Below are 21406 nucleotides of genomic sequence, written 5' to 3'. Positions count from 1 at the left end.
AAACAAGAAGTCGCCGCCTCGCCCTGCAGCCACACGGAGAAGCCCACCGGACCGAGCGGCGACCTGAGCCGTCTTCAGGGACCTCCTCTCTCTGCCTGGCCTGAGAAAGGAAGCGAGATCCCCCTCCCGCGTACTATCATCCCGACCGAGCGCCGGTGATATGGGCTCCCCGTAAAACGGAGGTGGTGGAGGGGAGAGGTGGGCGGGCGGGCGGTGGGAGGGGGGTGGGGGGAGAAGACAGCGGAGCAGCAAGAGGGAGAAGCAGAGGCTGAAAACGGCAACCGGGACCACCATCACCGCTACTTCCACCACAGCTAGCACCGACACTGCTGCTGCTGCCGCCGCCGCTGCCGCCGCCGCCGCCGCCCTGGGTGCCCCCCGCCACCGCCATGGGAACTCCGCATCAGTCGCTCCAACCGCCGCTTTGTCCGTGGGCCATGTCGTGATCCGTGGGCTCCGCCAGCGGGTTTTCTATCCGTGATCCCGACCGAGGCGAGGAGGAGGAGGAGGAAGAGGAGGGAGGGAGGAAGGGAAGGTGGTGGTGGTGGGGAAGATGTTCGCCTCGGTGGGCCCTCGGGGCGGCCCGCGCCCACCCGTCGCCGCGGCCATCCCGGAGCCGGATCTGAGCCATCTGACGGAGGAGGAGAGGAAGATCATCATGGCTGTGCTGGCTCGGCAACGGGAGGAGGAGGCGAAGGAGGAGGCCATGTTAAAGTAAGAGAGAGAGAGAGAAGAGAAAGATAGTGTTTGTGTGTGTGTGTGTGTGTATGTGTGTGTGTGTGTGTGTGTGTGTGTGTGTGCGTGTGTGTGTGAGTGTGAGTGTGTGTGAGAGCGAGAGACTGGGCCTGGGCTATTTCCGTTCAGAAGACCATCCACCTCCTATGGATGACATGTTTCAGCATCAGGACTTTTTCTCCGCTCCACTGTATCTGACCATGCATGCATGTGTGTGTGTGTGTGTGTGTGTACATCCTGCAGGTCCCTCCACACACAACTCACTCACTCACTCACTCTCTCACTCACAAGCCCATCAAGGCTTCAGCTCTGTGCAAGAGAAAACATGCACGGGCCAGTTTAGACCAGGTTTGCGTCCAGTTTGCAGATTCTCACTGCTCCCAGGAGAGACTCTGCGAGTGGTGGGTGAGGGTTAACTTTGCTCCGGAGGAAGGAAGAAGAGAATCGTGGGAGGATGAAGGTGTGTCACCATGCCCCTTTATCAGCAACATCACACTCCACTCAGATGTAAAATAAGAACTAATTTCTCATCTGCACTTGTCTTCATATCATCACAACCATTCACACCAATGCCTGAGTCAAGTGGAGAGTATCTGGACTTCACCTGAAACATTTCATTGATGGATGCAGCAGGAAATTGCAGGAGGCTCACTGAAGCCCGGCGTTGAGAATAGTAAAAGTAAAACCCTCCCTGCTGGCTTTTATCTGTGCAGCATCCATCTCAACAGCTGCTGTTCTCAGCTCAGGGGTGCGGTTGAGCCTTTCCCAGCCTTATGCACTGTATGTAGGCCAGTGCTCTTGCAACAGACATCACACAGGCTGTTATAGAACCAGTAGGCCTATAAAAGGGGAGGAAAAGGTGCCTGTGTAATGTCATTTTGAATCAGGAGTGACTTACATTCACTGTGTGCATCCACCTCTGCCTCCTCCTCCATACCACCATCATATACATGCATGGAGAAAAGTCTCCTCCAGATTCATTTGTCACTGCGATCACTGCAGAAATCAACCCACATCCACCCCCTTTCCTCCAGGACCAGAAAAATGTATGAAGTGGAAACGCTGCCTTTCTCTCATTTTCTGCCTGGTCTGCATGAAACTGCGTGCATACATTGGCAGCTAGAGAGCGACCCACCTAAGCAAGGCACTCCTCAAGCTTTACGTCCCTGTTCTATTTTAAGCCCTCTGCGCGGACTGATAGCCCAGCACTGGAATGGAAGATCGATTCATTGCATCTAAAGAAGGAAATGTCCAATATATAACTCCGGCTCTAAGTGGCTATGCATCATTTTCAGTATAGGCTAATGTATTAGGAGCCGTGGATTCAGTCGTGTCATACTGTAGCGGCTGCAAATAAGGCAGGCTGTCAGCACATACATGTCTTAACCTATATTGGCTTCAGCACCGTTTCCTCTCATCACTGCCACAGGAAAGCTGTGTGTGTGTGTGTGTGTGTGTGTGTGTGTGTGTGTGTGTGTGTGTGTGTGTGTGTTTGTGTGTGTGTGTGTGTGTGTGTCTTTACGATTGCAATCCTACACAGAAAAGCTGCACAGGTTGACTAATACATGCACGGTGAGTGTACTAGCAGTAGGGTCGTGTGGGTTGTAATGCAGAGAGGTAGAGAACACGCTCCTCTTCTGAGCAGTTTAAGGTATACTCACCGTCGGTTTTCTTGCTATTAAAGTGTATAGGATCATAGTATATGTATGCAGACCTACCTGAGGGTATACAGCCATACCAGCAGTGATGTAATGTTAAATAAAGTGTAGATAAACAATGACGTCCTGTCATTAATTCATAAGTATGATTTTCACTCACAGAAAGAAAGATGGATGAACTGTAAACAAACTCTGCTACAGTCCTGTGCACCATCTTTAAAAGCTTAAATCCCAATTATACATTATGAATGGAAAAGTAAAGTATAGGAACATATTTCAGTGTAGCCTGTCTCCCTATGGGCAATGTAACAAAGCATCCATGCAGTTAAGAGCATCGCTGTATTCAACCATAGAAATTCACTGTTAAGTCAATCAGTCGCTACAAATACCCAAAGCATGTGCATGTAAAAAAAATGATTGGTACTTTAGCCAGTAGGATATCCTCCTTAATGCTCACTCCATGTACGTATTCATGCAAAGCATAGCTGAGGGCTAAAAGCAGCTGTGCTCTCTGCCAATAGTTGGATGATGTGTATGATCAAATGTGTCACTTAGTGTATTTTAATTCCACTGAGAGCTACAATATGTCACTGCCTTCACCTCCAGGATAGAAACAGGAAGCACATAACACACATATACTGCACATCCGCTGTAAAAATGTTTCGTAGGTGCGTGGTACAATAGTTCTTTTTTTTCTCTGCTAAAATGCAAGATGTGCTGAACAGTTTCAGATTCTTTGCAAGGTGTTTTTAAGTGTTCATTTTTAGCTGTGCTGATCTACCTGTGATGCATTCAATCTGATTTCTAGAAAATGCGAGATATCAGTGTGCGGAAAAGCTCCACAGTGTGATAGTTTCCAGAGGGTTGTGAAGTGTCTGAGAAAAGTCAGGCTTTTTTTCTTACATTCAAGAGTGGAATCTGACATTACAACTTACCATTGTGTAAACCATATCGTTAATGTTTTAACTTTTATTACATGTTATGATCCCAGTCATCTCGAGGATCGACTTGTGTGTAATCCATCCAAGTAACATTATTATTTTAAGCTAACGCATGGGCAAACCGGTTTGCACTTCATCTGCATTCCCATGTAACAATAGTGTAATACTGAAAAATAATGCTCACATGATGTTCACTGATTTAGACAACTCAAGTAAGTCTGTATTTTCACAACATAAAACACAAAAAAAACATGCCTGATTTTAGGTTACGGTAAAACCCGAGGTTGTCAAATATGCCTCAGTCACCACTGTAGAATCACTTATAGAGTCAGTACAACAGAAGTTGGTTTTGTATCTTTGAGGAACAAAGAGCTATCGCCATTTTTAATGTGACAAAAGTGTCTGATAATGAGAGGGGTATTCACAGTATTGACGATAAAAAGACGTGTTCTGTTTTAGACAGCGTGGGTGTTGGCGGGGATTTCTCTCTTCAGAGTTCCCTCTGTGATCAGAGTGATCAGAGCCCACTGTTCATGTTTATGGATGAGATGGTTTTGAATCACACTGCGAATGTGTCAGTGGACATATTGAAAGCATGCCACTGTTGTCTGAGGCCTGTCATCAGAGCCCTAAAGGTATCCTGAGTGTCTAAATGAAAAGTCTTTATCAGTTCAGTTTGTATTTAAAACATTAGCTTTATTTTTAAGGTTCGGTTTGTGAGTGATTGCACTATCATTCGATACAAAATAGCCGAACTGAGACTCAAAAATTCAAGCTTCAGTCTGGAATAATGGCAGTAAGTAATATCAAAACATGAGGTTTTCTGAGGATAGGAAGACAAATATTCACATTTGAAAGCTAGTAGATACTGACACGAAATCCAAGCATAAACCCAGGGCAAACCTCAGTCTGGATCCTGATGAACTGAAGAGTTCAGACAAGTGTTGTGATAGTTACAGGAATGACGTCTGACTTTTTATTCGCCCATTAAGTTTTACAGTATTCACAGGTGAAGTCTGTTCAAAAAAACAAAAGCACACCTGGTGCTACTTCGGACATGTCTTCAGTGATGAATCTGGGGTCACAGGGTGTTTCGGGTCTTTAATCATCAGACACCCTCACCCAGCCCCTGACTTGTGTGCAAGTGGCACACATATCCACGGACCCCCCCCCCCCCCCCCCACAGCTGCCGCAAGGCCTTTTCGGCAACCTCTAAAAAAACATTTCAAGCAAGTCTTGTTAAGTCTGTTAGCTAACCATTCATTACAAACAGGGAGTTTGAAAGTATATAAATGAACCAAATGCAAAAATACAAGAACGCCAACAAAAGTTCAGAGTAAGATGTTGTGCTTTTCTAACTTTGTGTTTCAGAGAAGAGAAGCCTATCCAAGCAAGAACGGTAAACCTGGTCGGGCAGAAGAAACCTCCGCAGCAAAACGACGTCCGGTGAGTGGCAACACTAGTCAGCCAGGAAGTTAAAAAACTGGTCCTAAAATAAGTTTAAAGTTCATTGCTAATATTTGCCTTTACGTCACTTTGTGTTAAGGTGGCCCATAACAACCTGCGAGAGCTGGCAGTCTGTTGTTTTGCCTCACATTCATGTTTTGCTGTGGAGTCTGTTTTACACCTTGGATGAGTCAACAGTATAAAAGACAAACTCGTGTTCTGGTTACTATGTTTTGAAATTGTGACTCAAGCCATCATTATGCAATTTGTATAATAATCTAAGTGGGATGGTGTTGGACAGTCGCCTCATTTAGATTTCTACTTTTATATTTAGGAAGTTTGGTGTCACTGAAAATAGGTTCCTTCTCTACCTTCTGAGTGACTTTGTCTCCTGTTTAACACACACAGCCCTCGTCTATCAGTGTACAACATTAGCTTCTGCTGTGAAGATGGACACGATCAGTCTGATAAGTCCAGTCCAGATCCTGTTGAATCATTAGAGACTAGCTGATGTTGTGGTCCTCCGCCGTAGCATTGCTGGCTTAGGCTGGATTCAGGCGCTCAGTGTGTCTCACAGTTACCTTTCCTGCCAGGCTGCTTGTCTGGAGGAATGACTTCCATCGTGTGTGTGTGTGTGTGTGTGTGTGTCTGTGACATGTTTCACTTGAACTTCTTGATTGTATCTGGACTCTGATCTGACACTGTGATTCATTATTACAAATGTAGACATAGGCCAACAAATGAGATAAGTAACCACCAAGATTCAGGCTTGTGTAGTTTTCAGTCAGTTGTGTCTATCATTTGAGTCTGTTGTTTTTTGGTCACATGTTAATTAATGTTATTCAGCAGTTTATTGAAAGGTCCAGACGATGTGCTGCACAGTGGTGTTCATCAGTAAATCCTTGTGAAGTAGGTGCTGCCGGAAGCTCGTGTTCGTTCTCACTGCTCGGTGGCGCTAGCTGGTTAGCCGTACATGCTAGTCATAGTCAGACATAATTCATTTCCAGTACAGATTATTCAAGAGAACTAGCTATTTGTCTCAAAACTGTCAACACATCATGCCTCATTGTGGATGAGTTTATACAATAAAAGGGATGTACACTGTAAATATGGATGGTGCTAATGACCTGCAATAGCCTCCTTTGGCTGGCCACAAAAAGTAAAGGAAATGTTGGTTTGACCAAGTTCAGGTTCTTCTTCTCTACAGTTTTTTTTGCCCCCGAAGAGCTACAGCAAGCTAAACAGCGATTAACAGAAGATAGTGCACAATAGATGCCGTAGAGCACTTAAAGGCTAGCTAAATGTTTTCGTGGCACACAAACAAAAAAATAAGAGGGATCATATCGGTCGCCTTGAGTTGTGAAAAGTAAGAACTCTGCGAACTCATATTAATAAAGTTAAAATGATTAGTTGATTAATTGATTTTGGCTCAGGAGGTAGAGCGGGTTGTCCACTGTTCGTAAGGTCGGTGGTTCGATTCCCAGCTCCTCCCGTCTGCATTTTGAAGTGTCCTTCGGCAAGATACTGAGCCTCAAAATTGCCCCTGATGCGAATAAGACTATAAAGCGCTATATAGCCGACTGTATGTGCAGTCCATTTACTATGAATCGATTAGTCAATCAACTACTATTTTGGTAATTGATTAATCCTACCTGTCATTTTTTCAAGCAAGACCAGTGAGAAATAAATCTCACAATCAGCTCTGTGAATTTTTTTCTTGTGTAGACTGGACAACGAATCGATCGGTTGAGAAAGTAATCGACAATGAAAAGAATTGTTTGTTGCAGCCCTACATATTCAATTTTTGAACAGACAGTGCTGGGGGACAAGCTGTTGGAGCTTTATGTTGCAGTTGGATGAGCTCCAGTTGAATCATTAGTTACATTAAAACTGGATTGGTAAGAAGTCAGAGGGACTGTGTACAATCTTTAGAAGAGAAATCCCAAGCAGCACTGCAGTAAGAGACACAGAGACATGTGTTGCTTTTTAACTGATTGTGATGATGAAGCAATGTGAATGGATGCAATGGATTAAATGACCATACACTTACCTTTTACTTTTATATGTAAATCTACATTAGGAAAATGACTTTAAGATTGAGTGATGCCAACATCTTTACGTCTATATTCCTATCAAAAGTGCCAATCATGGAGCGCCTCTATCCCTTCTCAAGCTCGCTAAGTAACATCGTGCTCATAATGCAGGTGGTTAGGGGTTAGCTTTTGCTGAAATGATGCTTCCCATCTCCGCTCCAATTAGCGGGGACTGGATGCTTGGTGGGTTGGTCAGGAGCGCCTCTTTATAATGGCTCAGCTCAGTCATCTTTCCTTCACTGCTGTGTGTGTGTGTGTGTGTGTGTGTGTGTAAAGTCTTCTTATTTGATTAGTGGTTGTTAATATAGACTTGAATCGCCAACATTACTTGAAACAGACTTTGTCGTTCCCTCTCTTTGATGTTATGTGAGCGTCTCCGTCCCGCTGGCTTATTTGCACGTTGAAATGCGAGTTTTCTGTGCATTTCTGTTGACTCCTCTCGCCTGTAATGTCCTTTTTTTTCTGCCACAAGATGATCAAAGGATAAAGCTTGTTTATGTTCTATCTGCGTGCACTATATGTGTGTGTTGGAGTGTGTGTAAGTTGGATCAGAGAGTGAGGTGGGATTACAGAGTAAGTCAGCTGGAGCACATCTGATTCTCCAAGGAATCCCACATTATTGGCCCCATTTATAACATACAATCTGTGTCGTTACAGTCAGTATTCCCCACATTATTCACCAGACATTACAGTCAGTATTCCCTCTGAACTGGGACAGAGATATTTGGGCTGTGTTGGTGAGGGCCTGTGGCTTCAGGTACGATTCAACCTCTATCGACGTCTGTTATTTGGTGGGGCCTTCTGTTTCGGTATCCTCGCTTTGCTAACGATCACGCTGCGCTAATGTGTGTGTGAACAAGGCCTCAGCATCTTTTAGTGTGATCATCTCACAATACTTCCTCATTCTCCCTCTCTGTCTGACATATAAATACACAGAATAATTAGGGAGTAACAGTAACAAAGTAACAAAGTAAGATTATATGATGTTTTTTTGTAATTTATTAGCTTTTGTGCTTTTACTTTATTAATAACCAGGAGAAAATTCTAATGTGTAATTCTAAATTCACACATTGGTTGACTTCATGGTTGCAGCATCGTTAACATCACATCAAAAACACCCTTTCAGCACAGAATATATGATGTTAATAATTTTGTGACAGTCTGGTTATGTTGTATTGACCTGTCAGTAATGTTATGACTTGGTGGATCAGGGATTTCCCAATCAAGTTTCTTTGGCCCCTGTCTTGATCCAAGTCCTTTAGCATTGTTTATCAGCCTGATTTATGTTGCTGAAATATTGATGAAAAAGCCTGTGTCTGACACATTGAAATAACAGAGCTGGGGACTCATGAGCTTCTTGAACTGAAGGCTGTTGTTCAAAAAAAAAAAAAAAAAGTTTATAAGCTTAAATTATTGATGTGATATGAATGAAAGTTCAGTTGGGAGAATGTCACCACTCGCAGTGATCTGCTAGAAAGAAGACGTCTGACTCAGTTGAAGTTGTTGGAACTAAAGAGACACAGCGGTGGTTGTACAGTGGTGTTACAGAGTGGAGGTTCTTCCCTCTCAAAGTACTCACAGCAGCAGGTAGAGAGCACATAAAATACCAAGTTTCATTTAGGCCTGTCATCAAGTTACTCACAGTATTGACATTAATTAGTGATAACAAACACGGTTTAACTGATTTAACTAGTTTTAACTGGCTAAAAATTAGAAGCTGCTAGCTGAATGTTCTCTACACTGCTTTGCTAACGTGTATTAGCGTCGGAGCTAACTGGATAGATAACAGCAGAGAAAGTCCAAGGAGCTGTGTTTTCGTCACATTCAAACTAAAGAACTAGGATTACGTGGCATCTTGTGTAGTGTATGTGAAGTTTAAACTTGTTATAGTTGGTACTAAGTGAAACAACTACCTGGTCATCTACTGACCAGGTGAGGTTAACATACACACACACAATATCAATGTATAGATCAATGTAGCCAAGCTACCAGTTACTCATCATCAAATGCAGCTTCACTACACTGATGCTAACCCCAGAGAAATGTAAGCTAAGTTAAACCAACATGGCAAAAGTAGTTTACTACATCAGAAGCTTCTTAATTTAATTTATTTTTTAAGACTCAACCAACTTCAGGGATATCTCAGTGATCAACGTAACTGTCAAACAGACTGCTGCTGCTTATTCAATAGAAGAGCGTCGCTACTCAAAAGCTATTGAATTCCGAAAACAGCAAGGTTAGCACCACGCTACTAATGCTAATACTTGTAGTGACGCCACTGCCCAACACTGTATATTTGTAGCTGAGGGAATCCCTTGATGGCAGACATCAACTGTTCATTGTGTATCAAGGCGTTATGTTTACTCACTGAATTATTGTAACGTTTGTAGGAAAAGAAGTGGGCGGGGAAACCTGGCTGCTGATGGTCAGTTCCTGCCAAACGTTTGTCAGAGACAAAACAGACTCTTGGTGAGCTGTTGATTGAGCTGCCGGCAGTCTGAAAGCACTGCATGAGAAAATGTTTTAAACTTGACCACATTGTACTTCTGTTAACCTCTTGAGATTTTCAAACTTTTAATAAGCCCAGAACTTGTAGAAGTTTCTCAGTCTGCAAGGGAAAATGTAGCTAATCCTTCAGCTGTATTTAATCACCATATGCAAGAGTTTCAAATGATAATATCACTATGTCACAGTGTATATTATTAATGACCTTGTGTTACTAAATGTATTTTAAATTAACATTTTTTCTTTGTATTTTATATTTAAGTCCATGCAACATTAAGAGAGGTAACTGGTTTTAATGCTGTGGCTAATCGGTGTAAATGTAATACATATGAACACTAATTGACAAATTATATGTAACAGATATCGTGGTCACAAATCAAAATGCCATTTTTCTTTTTACATATGTAGAATATGTCGCACCGCCCTCCAACCATCCCTGTCTGCACAGTGACCCCCGTGCTTCTGTAAAAGGCAACATGCTTCTGTACTGCAGTGTAAGATGTTTACACTTAACATCCCTGAATGCAATTGGCCAGGTGTCCCCTGATAGCAGGGTACCATGGCGATGGCCCAGCAGCCCTGTAGTAACCTCAGTCAGCCCTGAGATTGGCGAGGAGTCATTTCCTCACTTCCTTTAGGGATTGGCTGTTATCCTGGTCTTCCCATGAGTCTTTGCTCCAGCGGGGGACCGGGGAGGGACTTGACACACTCTCAGTTACATTTCTGTGTGTTTGAGAGATTTCCTTCTTTACTGGATAAGACACAGGCTGGGCCTCATGTATTTTGAATTGTTTATGGCTGGATTTTTCCATATGGTGGTCAACAGAGAATAACTTCAATTTTTTAATGTTATATATTTCTTTTAAGTTCATTAGAACTTAATATAGAATATATATACATATAGGATTTAAACAACCCCACAGATGAAACAAAATTAGGTTGTACAATGAGTCTTAAAGGCAAACATGTATCATACCTGTCCTGAATGACTCCACTCAAAGTCAGTGCAAAAAGCCTGCTCTCATAGCCTCCTCCTGGCTCTTTGGTCTGTCTCCAAGAGCACTTTGTCTTTTGTGTTTCTTTGTAGTCTCGCTGCAATGAATCTCACACTTTTTGGGCAGTCTCTCCTTGAAAGCATTTGTGGTGTTGCACTTGGGTTGCAGACATGAAAGGTGATGCAACTCAGTTTTGTTAAGAATGAAAAGGGACAGCTTGAGAAAGAAGTTCAAACCCTGCTTCACTTTAACACCTCCACACACCTGGACAGTGACGGTGACCAGTCACCATTAGAAAGGGGGTTTCAAACACTAAGAACAATACATCTGCACATTCCTCTGTAGTGAGGGATTATGACCAATATGTCAGGTTTACTCTGAAATGTTTGGCTTGTCTGATCCTGAATCCTTTTGTATCTCACCCCATCAGACTTTAGTGCAGCAGTTTTGCAGTCCTCCCAGCCATGCTTTGTTCTGTACAATGTTTTCATAACCAATAGCAAGAATGGCCAAAGTTCTGAATGTAAGAGCCAAGTTATAATGAATTGAAATGGTCCTTAAGAGCTTTGTCAGGCAGGGAGACTGATGAAGGACACATTGTTTAATGCAGTGGTTCCCAACCTGAGGGGGTCTGACACCCCATGGGAGTTGCAAGATAATTTCAGTTTTAAAACAGATTTTATTGAGTGTGTTCATGATAGTCAAAGTGCATGCACATGAGTTTCTGATTGGACACAAAAAAAACTCTTTCATTTTGGTGCTTTTGTGCCACTGTATCATGTTTAACCAAGCAGCTATAGCCAGTTCTGCTAACTATCACATCAACAACATCTGGCTGCGGTATACATCACAAATCCCGCACCCTCCATGTTAGCGAATGGGACATGGACCAAACTAACAAATCAAAATAGTACACATCAAATATATTTTTAAGATGGTTTGGGTCATTTTAGGTAGTTCATAACACACCAATGTTTGTTCAAATGTTAATTTTTCTGATCAGTTTAATTAGTTATTTGATACTATAAAACAGGAGTGTAACATCATGATTGACAGCTGTGATTGACCTGCGATTGGGTCTGGTTTATGGGCGGGACCTGCTCAGATTCAGGCTCCAAATGACGACCATAGCAAGTTGGCAGCGCTCGTATCAGGGATATTTTAACTTCATTTTTGTATGGTGGAAGGAAGTGGTGATGCGTCGTCCATCTTTATATACAGTCATTCATCCACTGTTCTTTCTCTCTCTCTCATTGACTGTCCTTTCACTTCCCTGTCGGCTTCACTTCTGTCTGTGGATGTCTACAATGGAGGGAAAAAGGAATTAGCACTGAAAGTTCTAAGAAACCAAACAAAGTGACATGTTGTGTGTGTCTGTCTTTAGATCTCCTCTGCTCAGTTTCAGTACTATGGACAGCGCTGCACCTACGCATGCACCTTAATTTAGCCATACTCATTTCACTATTTCACTGCACAAACGCCCACTTGCTTAGCTGTGGGGCTTAGACTAATCATATGCCAAAATATTTAGACACCAAAAAGCATTAAACCATTTGCCAGTGTACAGTGTATCTGTAACAAAGGAGGTGCAGACGGTTTATGAGCGATCAGTGTGTTTGCATAGGGGTGTTGTGAGTTAAATGTCCCATTGCTGTTGGTCGGGGGTGGGTGTGTCACCTAGAACACCAGCCTGATTTTTCTGGGGGGGGGTTGTGACTGGAAAAGGTTGAGGACCACTGGTGTAATGGATGTGACACCGCGACGCACACAGCCGTTCCAGCATACAGTATCTGTCCCAACGAAACATTTGTGAGAGCGAGTGTGAGTGGACATCTCAGAATTGGCTAGATACTGTATCTCACCTTCTGTCTTCTTTTAAAGCTCCATATTTTACACTTTCCCTGTGTTTTATTTGAAGTGTTGAGCCATAAGAAAATATATTTGTGGTTTTAACAACCAAAAACCATCTCAGTGTAGTTTTACATCTCCTCTCTCAGGTTTCTATCTGGAGATCTAGTTACAACAGGTCATTGAGCCAATCAGAAGAGAGGAGGCTCTGAGCAGTAAACACTCAGAGAAACCAAATCCTGCAAGGTTGGATGGTGGGTCCAGGTGGGCGGGGCTTGGGGCATGGCTGAGAGCAGCAACTGCTTTTTTGTGACATCACAAAGTTACAGATGTCCTGACAGCTGGTTTTAAGGCTCAGTTTCTGAATACAGGCTGTGTGCATTTCTCTGTGGACTGAGGCTTTGATACTTTCACAGTATTAATATAGAACCTAGAGCTGATCTATAATCACACAACACATGGACATCTACCTCCTTATACCTCTTTATACTATATAGACCTTCAAGGCAAAAGTACTCCAATGATGACAGAGGCCAGGTGCAAACATAATTTTTTTTCTTTTGGTGGTGGTAGTGGGGGTGGTGGTGGTGGGGGGGTGGGGGGTGGCGGGGTGGGGGGGCGCTTTGAGTTGTCTATATACAGATACCAAACAAATGTGACCTTGTTTTCTACCCCGATGAGCAACGTTTAGGCGTCTGCAGTATTGGACAAACATGCCAGAGGGAGGCAATGATTCAAAAACATTGAACCGTTTCTTGACATGTCTTCAATTTTAATCAGAAATAGTTGGTGTACATTAGGATCAATCAGTGAAAACAAGTACTCAGCTTCAACTACACCTGCATAAGAAAATGTGTCTCTGGACAGTTTAGTCTCTGCCACAAACACCACGTGCCGCCGCAAATTACAATTACCAATGTAAAACAACAATTTTTACAGTAAACGTCAGGATTCAAATGATGTAAACTGGCAACTTTAATACAAAAGAGATTAAAAAAGGGAAAACATTTTATGTTATGGTTGGTTTTTTTTTAAGAACGGGGGGTGCCATCCCTTCACATCCACCTTCAGACTGTATATGTGTGGGTACATGGCAGTGTGTGAATATGCACTACGTGTGGAGGAGTGTTTGTGCGTGTGTATACATGCTGTGTGTCTGCGTGTATACATGCTGTGTATATGTGTGTTTGTGCGGCCCGGCTGTGTATGGCGTTGCCAGGCCATATGGAGCGCTGTCTGGGGAGCACACTACCCACTTAGCTCTGCTGTTGGCTCTGGTGCTCTCTCCATCTGTCCCTCCTCTCTCTCTCTCTCTCTCATCCCTCCCTTCATCCCAGCCTCTCTCTCTTCCTCTCTCTCGCTCTTTTTTTTTCCTTTATCTTTATCTTTTGTTCACTCATTTACTTTTTGTGTCTTGGAGCTCGGTCTCTCTATGTTGCTTTTCCGTTTTCTAACGTAGTCCAAAAATAATCTTCCCTAGGTATTTGTCTAATTACGAGTGTGTGTGTTTGTATGTTAGTGTGTGCACTTAAGTAATACGGTGTAAGTGTCCCTTTAAGCACTCTTCTTCTCACACTTACTTTCTATTTTCTGCTAAATGCTGTCATCCCACAGCCACTCTGCTCTTGAACATCTGCTCAGCTGAGAATAGTGATGAGGTACAGAGTTTGACCAACACCACAGACCTTGTGAACGCTCCCCTATCAGCCCTAGACTGTTGCAGGCCCACTTATCCAAAGTCCATGTTGGGATTCTGGAGCCAATAATCAATGAAATGACTGGTGGTGGTGGTCAGCTTATGGACTTCCTGTGCATGTTTTGAGACAACCCCAGCTGCTCCAACATCCCAGGTGACATTCCAGGCGTCCACAGCTCCTAGAAAAGCCCTGGAAAAGTGATAAACTGTATTAAGCTGAATAGATTTTTTAAAATTAAATTTCAGACATTATTATTAATATTACAGTTCATTTGAAGCAAGGATTTATAAGGCATCACACATGCAGAAGCACATTGTGTGCTCATTAACATTTACCTGAAGTGCGCTGGGATCAATTATAAGGGGATTATAAGCCCTGAGCTTGCGGTGATGGAGAGCCTCACACTGTACGGCAAGTATAAAGAAAACTGTGGCAGAAACGCGGTGGTCTGCCATGGACAGGTCTGAGAACTGAATACTCTAAAAATATGAATGAATTACAGTTCAGTGCATTGTTGCCATTATGATTAGAATAAGATTGTCTCACACATAACATGATCACATTTAAGAGATCATCATAAACATGTATCATATCAGCCTCACAAGCCTCAGTTTAAGAATACACTGGAAGTGCTTTGCAAAAATGTCTGAATATAATAACAGTCTTTGAGGACACACTGATACTGTAGCTCTGTGTTGCTCACTCACACCTGATGACCTGATCATGTACTGTTTATATTGGCTCTTTGAAATTGGAAGTATAATTATTTGCCAAATAACAAATCCAATTGTGGTTCTAAATCCACAGGAGTGTGTTCAGACTGAATGCAAAAACTTTCCAAAAAATGAAACATATGACAACTGGATTTTTTTTTGCAGACCATATTTTCCACCTTTTTCTATATTGTCCCCAAAGTTTGGCCTGGGCAATATCCAAAATGTAATATCTCAATACAGCCCAGCCAAAATAATAATAACGCAATATTATCAATATACGTGTACAATGTTATTATTTTTGAGATATTATAAAAAATATGACATATGGAGGGAAATATTGCAATATTCAATATTATCAAATATTGGCCCAAAGTGCTCCCGCTCCCGTCTTTGAGTTCTCTTTATACGAAATTGTACGGTCTCTAAAATACACTTTTTCGTTAAAAATTCAAACTTCAGTTCGAATGTGGGAAAAATTGAATATTTGATCTGTTCAGATGACCTGTGGGGCGTCGCTACAATTCACTGCCTGTCTGACACATTGCGGAACCCGTTGCTTATATTGTGATCTTTGGTAATGCAACACTATGCTGAATGGATTATCATGGCACCAGCTTGACTCTGTACTATTGGTATTAGTTATGAGAATCATAATAAATTATATTTACAGAGACACTTTTATTGATAGAAATATAAGCACCATTTCAAAAGAATATGGAAAGCGCAAGAGAGTGTTAGAAAGAAAGGAGTGAGAAGCAGAGAAACACCGAGGATGAGGAGTGAGTGGGTGGAGAGGCCATCAGGGAAGGACACTGAGAGAGAGAGAGAGGAGGGAGGGGGAGGTGAGAAGAGTAGAGGAGAAAATTAAAAGTACAGAAGAGAGTTGGTTTGATGAGCTAAGGAGAATTAAACACACTGGCACTGTCAGAACTGTCAGTTTTGGATGAATCATATTTTTCCTCTGTTTGTATTTCCCAAAATCCTAATCTGTTCCTTTTTATTTTATAACCAAAACTTTCAATCCCAGATCTGTACAGCTCACACACAGTCTGTAACTTCTGCCTCAAGGGGTCTCTAAATCAAAAACAATCACAAAAGACGTTGTCGGGTGACGTCGTGGAATAGCGTGGGATCATGGGAGTTACCATTGCCGTCAGCTTCTCCCAGTTTGGATTCCTTCAGTGTCAGTGGTTCAGGAAATCAGCAGACCGGTGATAATAACTGTTAAATACACTGAATAAAGCAGTTTCACATTTAAAGTCAGAGTTTCACTTGCGCTGTATGATGAACACAGACGTCAGGGAACAGCTGGGAGCGGAGACTGCTGCTAACATGTGTCCAGACGTCTGAACATCTGGTTAAAATATATAGTTTAGTGACCAAGGTGTAAGAAGTGTATCTTAAAAATGTGGCTTGAAACTAGATAAAAGTAAATTTTGTGACCACAACTCTAAGACATGCGCATAGGTGATACATTATCATGTCAATGAAACGTACTGTTACCATGATTAAAATGATAGATTTCTGTAGATTTGAAGATTGATGGAAACATTTGGGATGATGTCAGAACACAACTCAAAAAAATATAACATAACATCGGCCTAGTATTTTTTAGACATTTTAATAGATGGATAGATAGATACTTCATTTATCCCCTAGGGGAAATTCCGGTGTCCAGTAGCTCATTTGTTATAATAATAATGATAATGATAATAATAGTTAATAATAAATAATAAACAATAATAGTTAAATTAGTCCAGCTGGTGTCTGAAATAATAATAATATTGTGTAATAATGTGGAAAAGTTACATATTATAGCTTTAAAAAAGATTATATTACTGGTAGGCTTGTGCTATTCAATATTATAGAATATCACCATATTTCCCGCCAATCCGATATTAATCATAATATTGAAAGTTGCAGTTTTGCACAGTCTGCCCTGAGTCTGACCCTCGTTTCACTGCTTTGCTTTTATCTCGGCATGTGACAAATAGAACTTTGCTGCTTAGCGGCAACATCGCTTATACCTGAAATATAAAATACAATAATGTAATTATATATATAGATATTTTTAACTATAATAAATATACAGTATGAATAAATGACATCCAGATAAAAGATTATGTATATTACTGTCTCTGTTGTCCAATTGTAGTTGTACATACCAGCAAAGCTGGAAGGGAATTAGAGGGAGTGTGCTTTAAGCAAAGGATGGGAGGAGGTGATGGAGGGAAGTGAGAGTGAGCACCCGAGCCGCTCAGCATGGCGAGTTCTCTGACGGAAGTGAGGGAGAGGAAGGGATGGAGGAGGAACAACAGAGCTTGGCACAGACAGAGAAAACTAGAGAGTGAGAGATTCTCTGTGTCCCTGCTGCCATATGGTGAGCAGCCAGGCCACAGCACATATATGCAGTGATGGAGGGGTGAGCACAGAGGACGGCTCATTATATTATAGACATCAGCTTGTTCATGAAATATAGTTTTCTGTTTCAAGCAGAAGAAACATTTTGGCCAGACTTCTCAATTTATTTTGCAAGTAGAACTACGTCAAAGCTCCATATTTTACACTTTTTCTGTGTTTTATTTGAAGTGTTGATCTATAAGAAGATATATTTGTGGTTTTAAGAACCAAAAACCATCTCAGTGTAGTTTTACATCTCCTCTCTCAGGCTTCTCTGTGGAGCTCTAAGAACACCAGGTCATGAGCCAATCAGAAGAGAGGAGGCTCTAAGCCACTGAAATCACAATATGAACTTAAATGATAGGGGCCTGGAAGCGACACCTTAGTTAAAATAGGACTAAGCCTTAATGGCATGCGCTCTACCAGGTGAGCCAGTGAGGCGTCCCACTAAGAGGAAATTTCATACATAAAAGATCGTAACTTAGATGGTAACCGTGGTGATTTTGGCCCACCTGGGCTGCTGAAGCCTCATGTAGAAGCTTTGTTGCACAGACTGAGGAACTAACACAATGTATAGTTTCCAGTTTCATAATCTCCAGATTTCTATCTGCCTATAAATAAATTATTTTCTGCAAATAATAAGGTCTTAAGGTGAGTGTAGGAAGATCTCTTTTGCATGCAAACACACACACAGGCAGGCACGCAAGCAAGCAGGAACGCACACACACAAACAAACACACACCGGAAACCCATTTCTAATTCTGGCATGCATTTTACTTTCCATTCAATTTCACAAATAGCATGAGGAGGAGGAAACTTTTTAATACTCGTCTATTACAGATACCGAATGAGTTCCAATCAATCTTGTAGATGACTCCTGTGCAGAGTGTGTGTGTGTGTCTGTGTGTGTGTGTGTGTGTGTGTGTGTGTGTGTGTGTGTGTGTGTGTGTGGGGACTAGATTAAAGACAGCAGGGAGAGAAAGTTGTGGGGAGGAACAGAGGATGCTGAGAGGTAGACAGGTTTAAGAAAGAGTTGGACAGAATAAAACTTTGACTTTGTTGAAGTCAAAGTTTTTGAAGTTGAAGTTTTTCACTTGAACGTCTCACAGCAGTGCTGAGTAACAAGGGACTGGAGTTACTTTTAAAAATAAGTGTTGGAGAGCGAATGAGAATGAGACGGAGAGAGTTGGAGCGCTTAATTTCTAAATGGCTGCGAGGTGATTTTCTCTGACACTGACTCATTGTTATTTGATTCATGTCTGCCTGCTTTTTGAATATCGATCCAGGAACTGGAGGAGTGACTCATACTCGGCCATAGAGGCCTGAGTCACTACAGGAAGAGCCGAAGCTGGCACCCAATCCCAACCTGATGCCACCCTGCTTTATGAAAGCCCAGGAGCGGAGAGGGCAGTGCCAACGTTTGGCTTAGCAGCAGTAATGACGCTCAAGGACTGAAAGACTCAGCTATTTTATCTGCTTTATTTTTGGACACATCTACAGTATGTCAAGCAGGAGGGCTTTCACTTTTAGAAGTTGTTTAACTGAAACTTTGAGCTTTTATTGAGGATCCAGGCTCTGGCTTCCCAAAAAACATTTTTGGGAAGCCAGAGCCTGGATTGAGGAATTTGAAAGGAAGCTGTGCCTGCAGATATACAGTAACTTGGAGGTCATTAGCAAGAGGCGAGAATAAGAAACACACAATGATAACTTTGCTTCAGTCCTGACAATGTCTTAATTCAAACTGAGCTTCTGCTGGGAATCAGTGAAATGAAAGTGCGGGGCTTCTCTACTTACTTAGACGCTGTTCATCTACAGGGTGGTGTTGTTCTTTCTTTCTCTTAGTGTTAACAAATACCATGAACAGACCATGCTCGCTGTCTGCTTCTCCTGGTTTGGTTTCCTTCAGTGTCAGACGTCCAGGAGGTTTTTACCTGGAGCTGAATTATCCACAGAGGTCTCCTCCTCACAGCAAACAGACCAGGGGATTACACCAGTACTTCACTTTAAAAATCAGTGTTTCATCGACACAGGATGTGTTGGAGTGGCTTGGAGCTGAGCTGTCTAACATTTGCTTGTCTTTTTTTTCTCTCTGTCTCTTTTTCTTTTTCGGACAACTTTAGATCCAGACGTCACATGACTAAAATCCTTCATCCGGTTAAAATACGTACAAAGTGTACCTTAGAAAAGTGGCTTAAAATTGGATAAAAAGTCATTTTTAAACTTCTGGCATGCGCATAGGGGATGTGACTTCATTGACAACCGACCAAATAAAATGCAGCATTACCACGATTAACCCTCTGAGGTCAACGGATGCTTCTATTAATATCTTTGCGATGATACAGCATAAAAAAAAGGGTTTAATTGTTCAAATCTGCTGACTCTCCACTTTCCGTTTCATATTCTTGCAAGATTGTACATGACTCAAAGCTGGAGCCAGAGGGAATCGAAGCAGGCCTCTTGAATCTGGTTAAAGCAGAGTGACAAACAATACTCAATGAGATCACAAAATCTCATTTGAGGCATACATTTATCAACTATTTCACTCATATATTGCACTATTTTTTATGATCTTTGGTATTTCAATTCATCCACATCAGTAAAAGTATGTTTTTGTCGTATGCGATCTTTGGTGAATTTAAGTAATCATGTAGAAATAGAGAAAATAAAATCATACGTTTTCCTAGGTTTCAAAATTGATGGAAACATTTGGGATGACGTAAGTAAGCAACTCAAAAATATATAACATAGGTCAAGTCATTTTTAGACATTTTAATGTGGAAAAGTTACATATGACTTCAAGATATTAATCCCTAAAAGTAAGGATAATGAAGAATAAAACCTTTATTGTTTCTGCTGATGCAGGTGCAGATTCTTAAAATGACTTTGTGTTGAAGCAAAATACCACAAACTCACTGGCACTCAGCACTGCAGGGGCAGATCGTCTTCCAGCTGACCTGACGGTTACTTAGATGCAACAGGGTTCATACTCAAAACAAACAAGAGAGGGAGGAAGCTCACTTTCACCCTGGGGCCCAATAGCGGGCTGCTCCGGCCCTGGCTAGTGCGTATTTCTGGCAGCAAGGAAGTGTGTGAGGGATTAAGACACAGCAAACACTACCATGAACAATGTCTGTGTTCATGATAATGAGGGAACATGTCACCCAGCGCACTGATGGGGCTCACTAATGTGTTTTTAATAGTTTTCGGACAGCAGCGGAGCTCTGTGGCACAGAGGAGTAAGATATACAGTCACAGGCTTTGTTGAAAAAAAAAAAAGATAAAAAGAATATCACCATCATATATTCGAAGCAACTTGGTGAATGAATGTGGGCTCAGGGGAGGCAAACAGGCTGATTAAAAGGCTAACACACACATAATGTTCCACTGAGTCCATGTAGTGAGCAGGTGAAAAGGTCAGTGGCCTACATAAACACATTTCAAACCTCCATCACACTGATCATAAAGAAGAATTTCTGTGCAAGGGGAAGGAATATTTTCATGTAGGATTTAATTTGTATTATGCTAAATGTAGCCTGTGCTAATAACCAATACAGCACATTCAAAAATCCAAGCTGAAATCTTAAGGGGTAAAATGCCAACAAGGGGTTTCCCTGCAAAATAAATATTTAGATGTGTGTGTGTGTGTGTGTGTGTGTGTGTATGTGTGTGTGTGTGTGTATGTGTGTGTGAGTGTGTGTGTTGTCCAGCTTGTCCGGAGTTACGCTGCATCGTAGCATCTGTCACACTGCTGTAAAGTTAGTCCTGAAGCTCCGCCACCCTTCTTCACCTTTTACTCACCCGCCTCCCCTGCTCTCCAGATGGTCTCTGTGCTGCCAGTGTCCCCCAGGGCTGATGTGACGTAGAGCTCCACTGTTGTCTAACAATGATTAAAAAACCCAATACCATGTGTTTATAATATTTCATTACCATGAACACAACCATTGTTGTTTACATTGAGTCAATCCCACATACACCTTCCTGCTGTGTAGTAATCTGTAGCAGAAATGAAAGCCTGACAAATACCCCATTTCCCTCCTGTTTGAACTACAGTGACAGCTTTCGATGGAAATGAACAATTAAACTAAATGTTTCTGTCCCGTTTTTAAAGATTCACATGTTTAGATATGGACATGGTTTTGGTCTTTGCTTGGAATTTGTTCAGAATAACACCAGAGTTATGACTATCTATATCGGTACTGATAGGCTGCCAATACGTTGACTTCGATACTGATTCTCAACGATACTTTTTCGATGCCAATTTTATCAAATATTATTCTAATCCATTTTAACAAAAGGAAATTACAGTACAATTTTTCTCTAGTTTTATTTTCAAGCTCTGTCTCTTTACACACTCAAACGTGTTTGTGTAAAT

General features: G+C 41.8%; 1 protein-coding gene across 18 annotated transcripts in view; it reads left to right on the top strand.

The window, feature by feature from the left end:
* The first annotated feature begins 207 nt into the window (after nt 1–207).
* The window catches only part of LOC130181551 (regulating synaptic membrane exocytosis protein 1-like), a 105052-nt gene continuing 83853 nt past the window's right edge, over nt 208–21406 (top strand). For 9 of the 18 annotated variants that reach the window (XM_056395836.1, XM_056395845.1, XM_056395852.1 and 6 more), the window contains exons 1-2: nt 549–714; nt 4706–4780. In XM_056395836.1, the coding sequence (XP_056251811.1) occupies nt 554–714; nt 4706–4780 (236 nt within the window). In that variant the 5' untranslated portion in view covers nt 549–553. Of the gene's footprint in view, nt 715–4705; nt 4781–21406 lie in introns of all 18 variants that reach the window. The other 9 variants (XM_056395853.1, XM_056395842.1, XM_056395848.1 and 6 more) reach the window with 7 other exon arrangements.

The sequence above is a fragment of the Seriola aureovittata genome, chromosome 14 (assembly GCF_021018895.1).
Source record: "Seriola aureovittata isolate HTS-2021-v1 ecotype China chromosome 14, ASM2101889v1, whole genome shotgun sequence".
NCBI classification, from domain to species: Eukaryota; Metazoa; Chordata; class Actinopteri; order Carangiformes; family Carangidae; genus Seriola; species Seriola aureovittata.
This window is presented reverse-complemented; position numbering and strand designations above follow the sequence as displayed.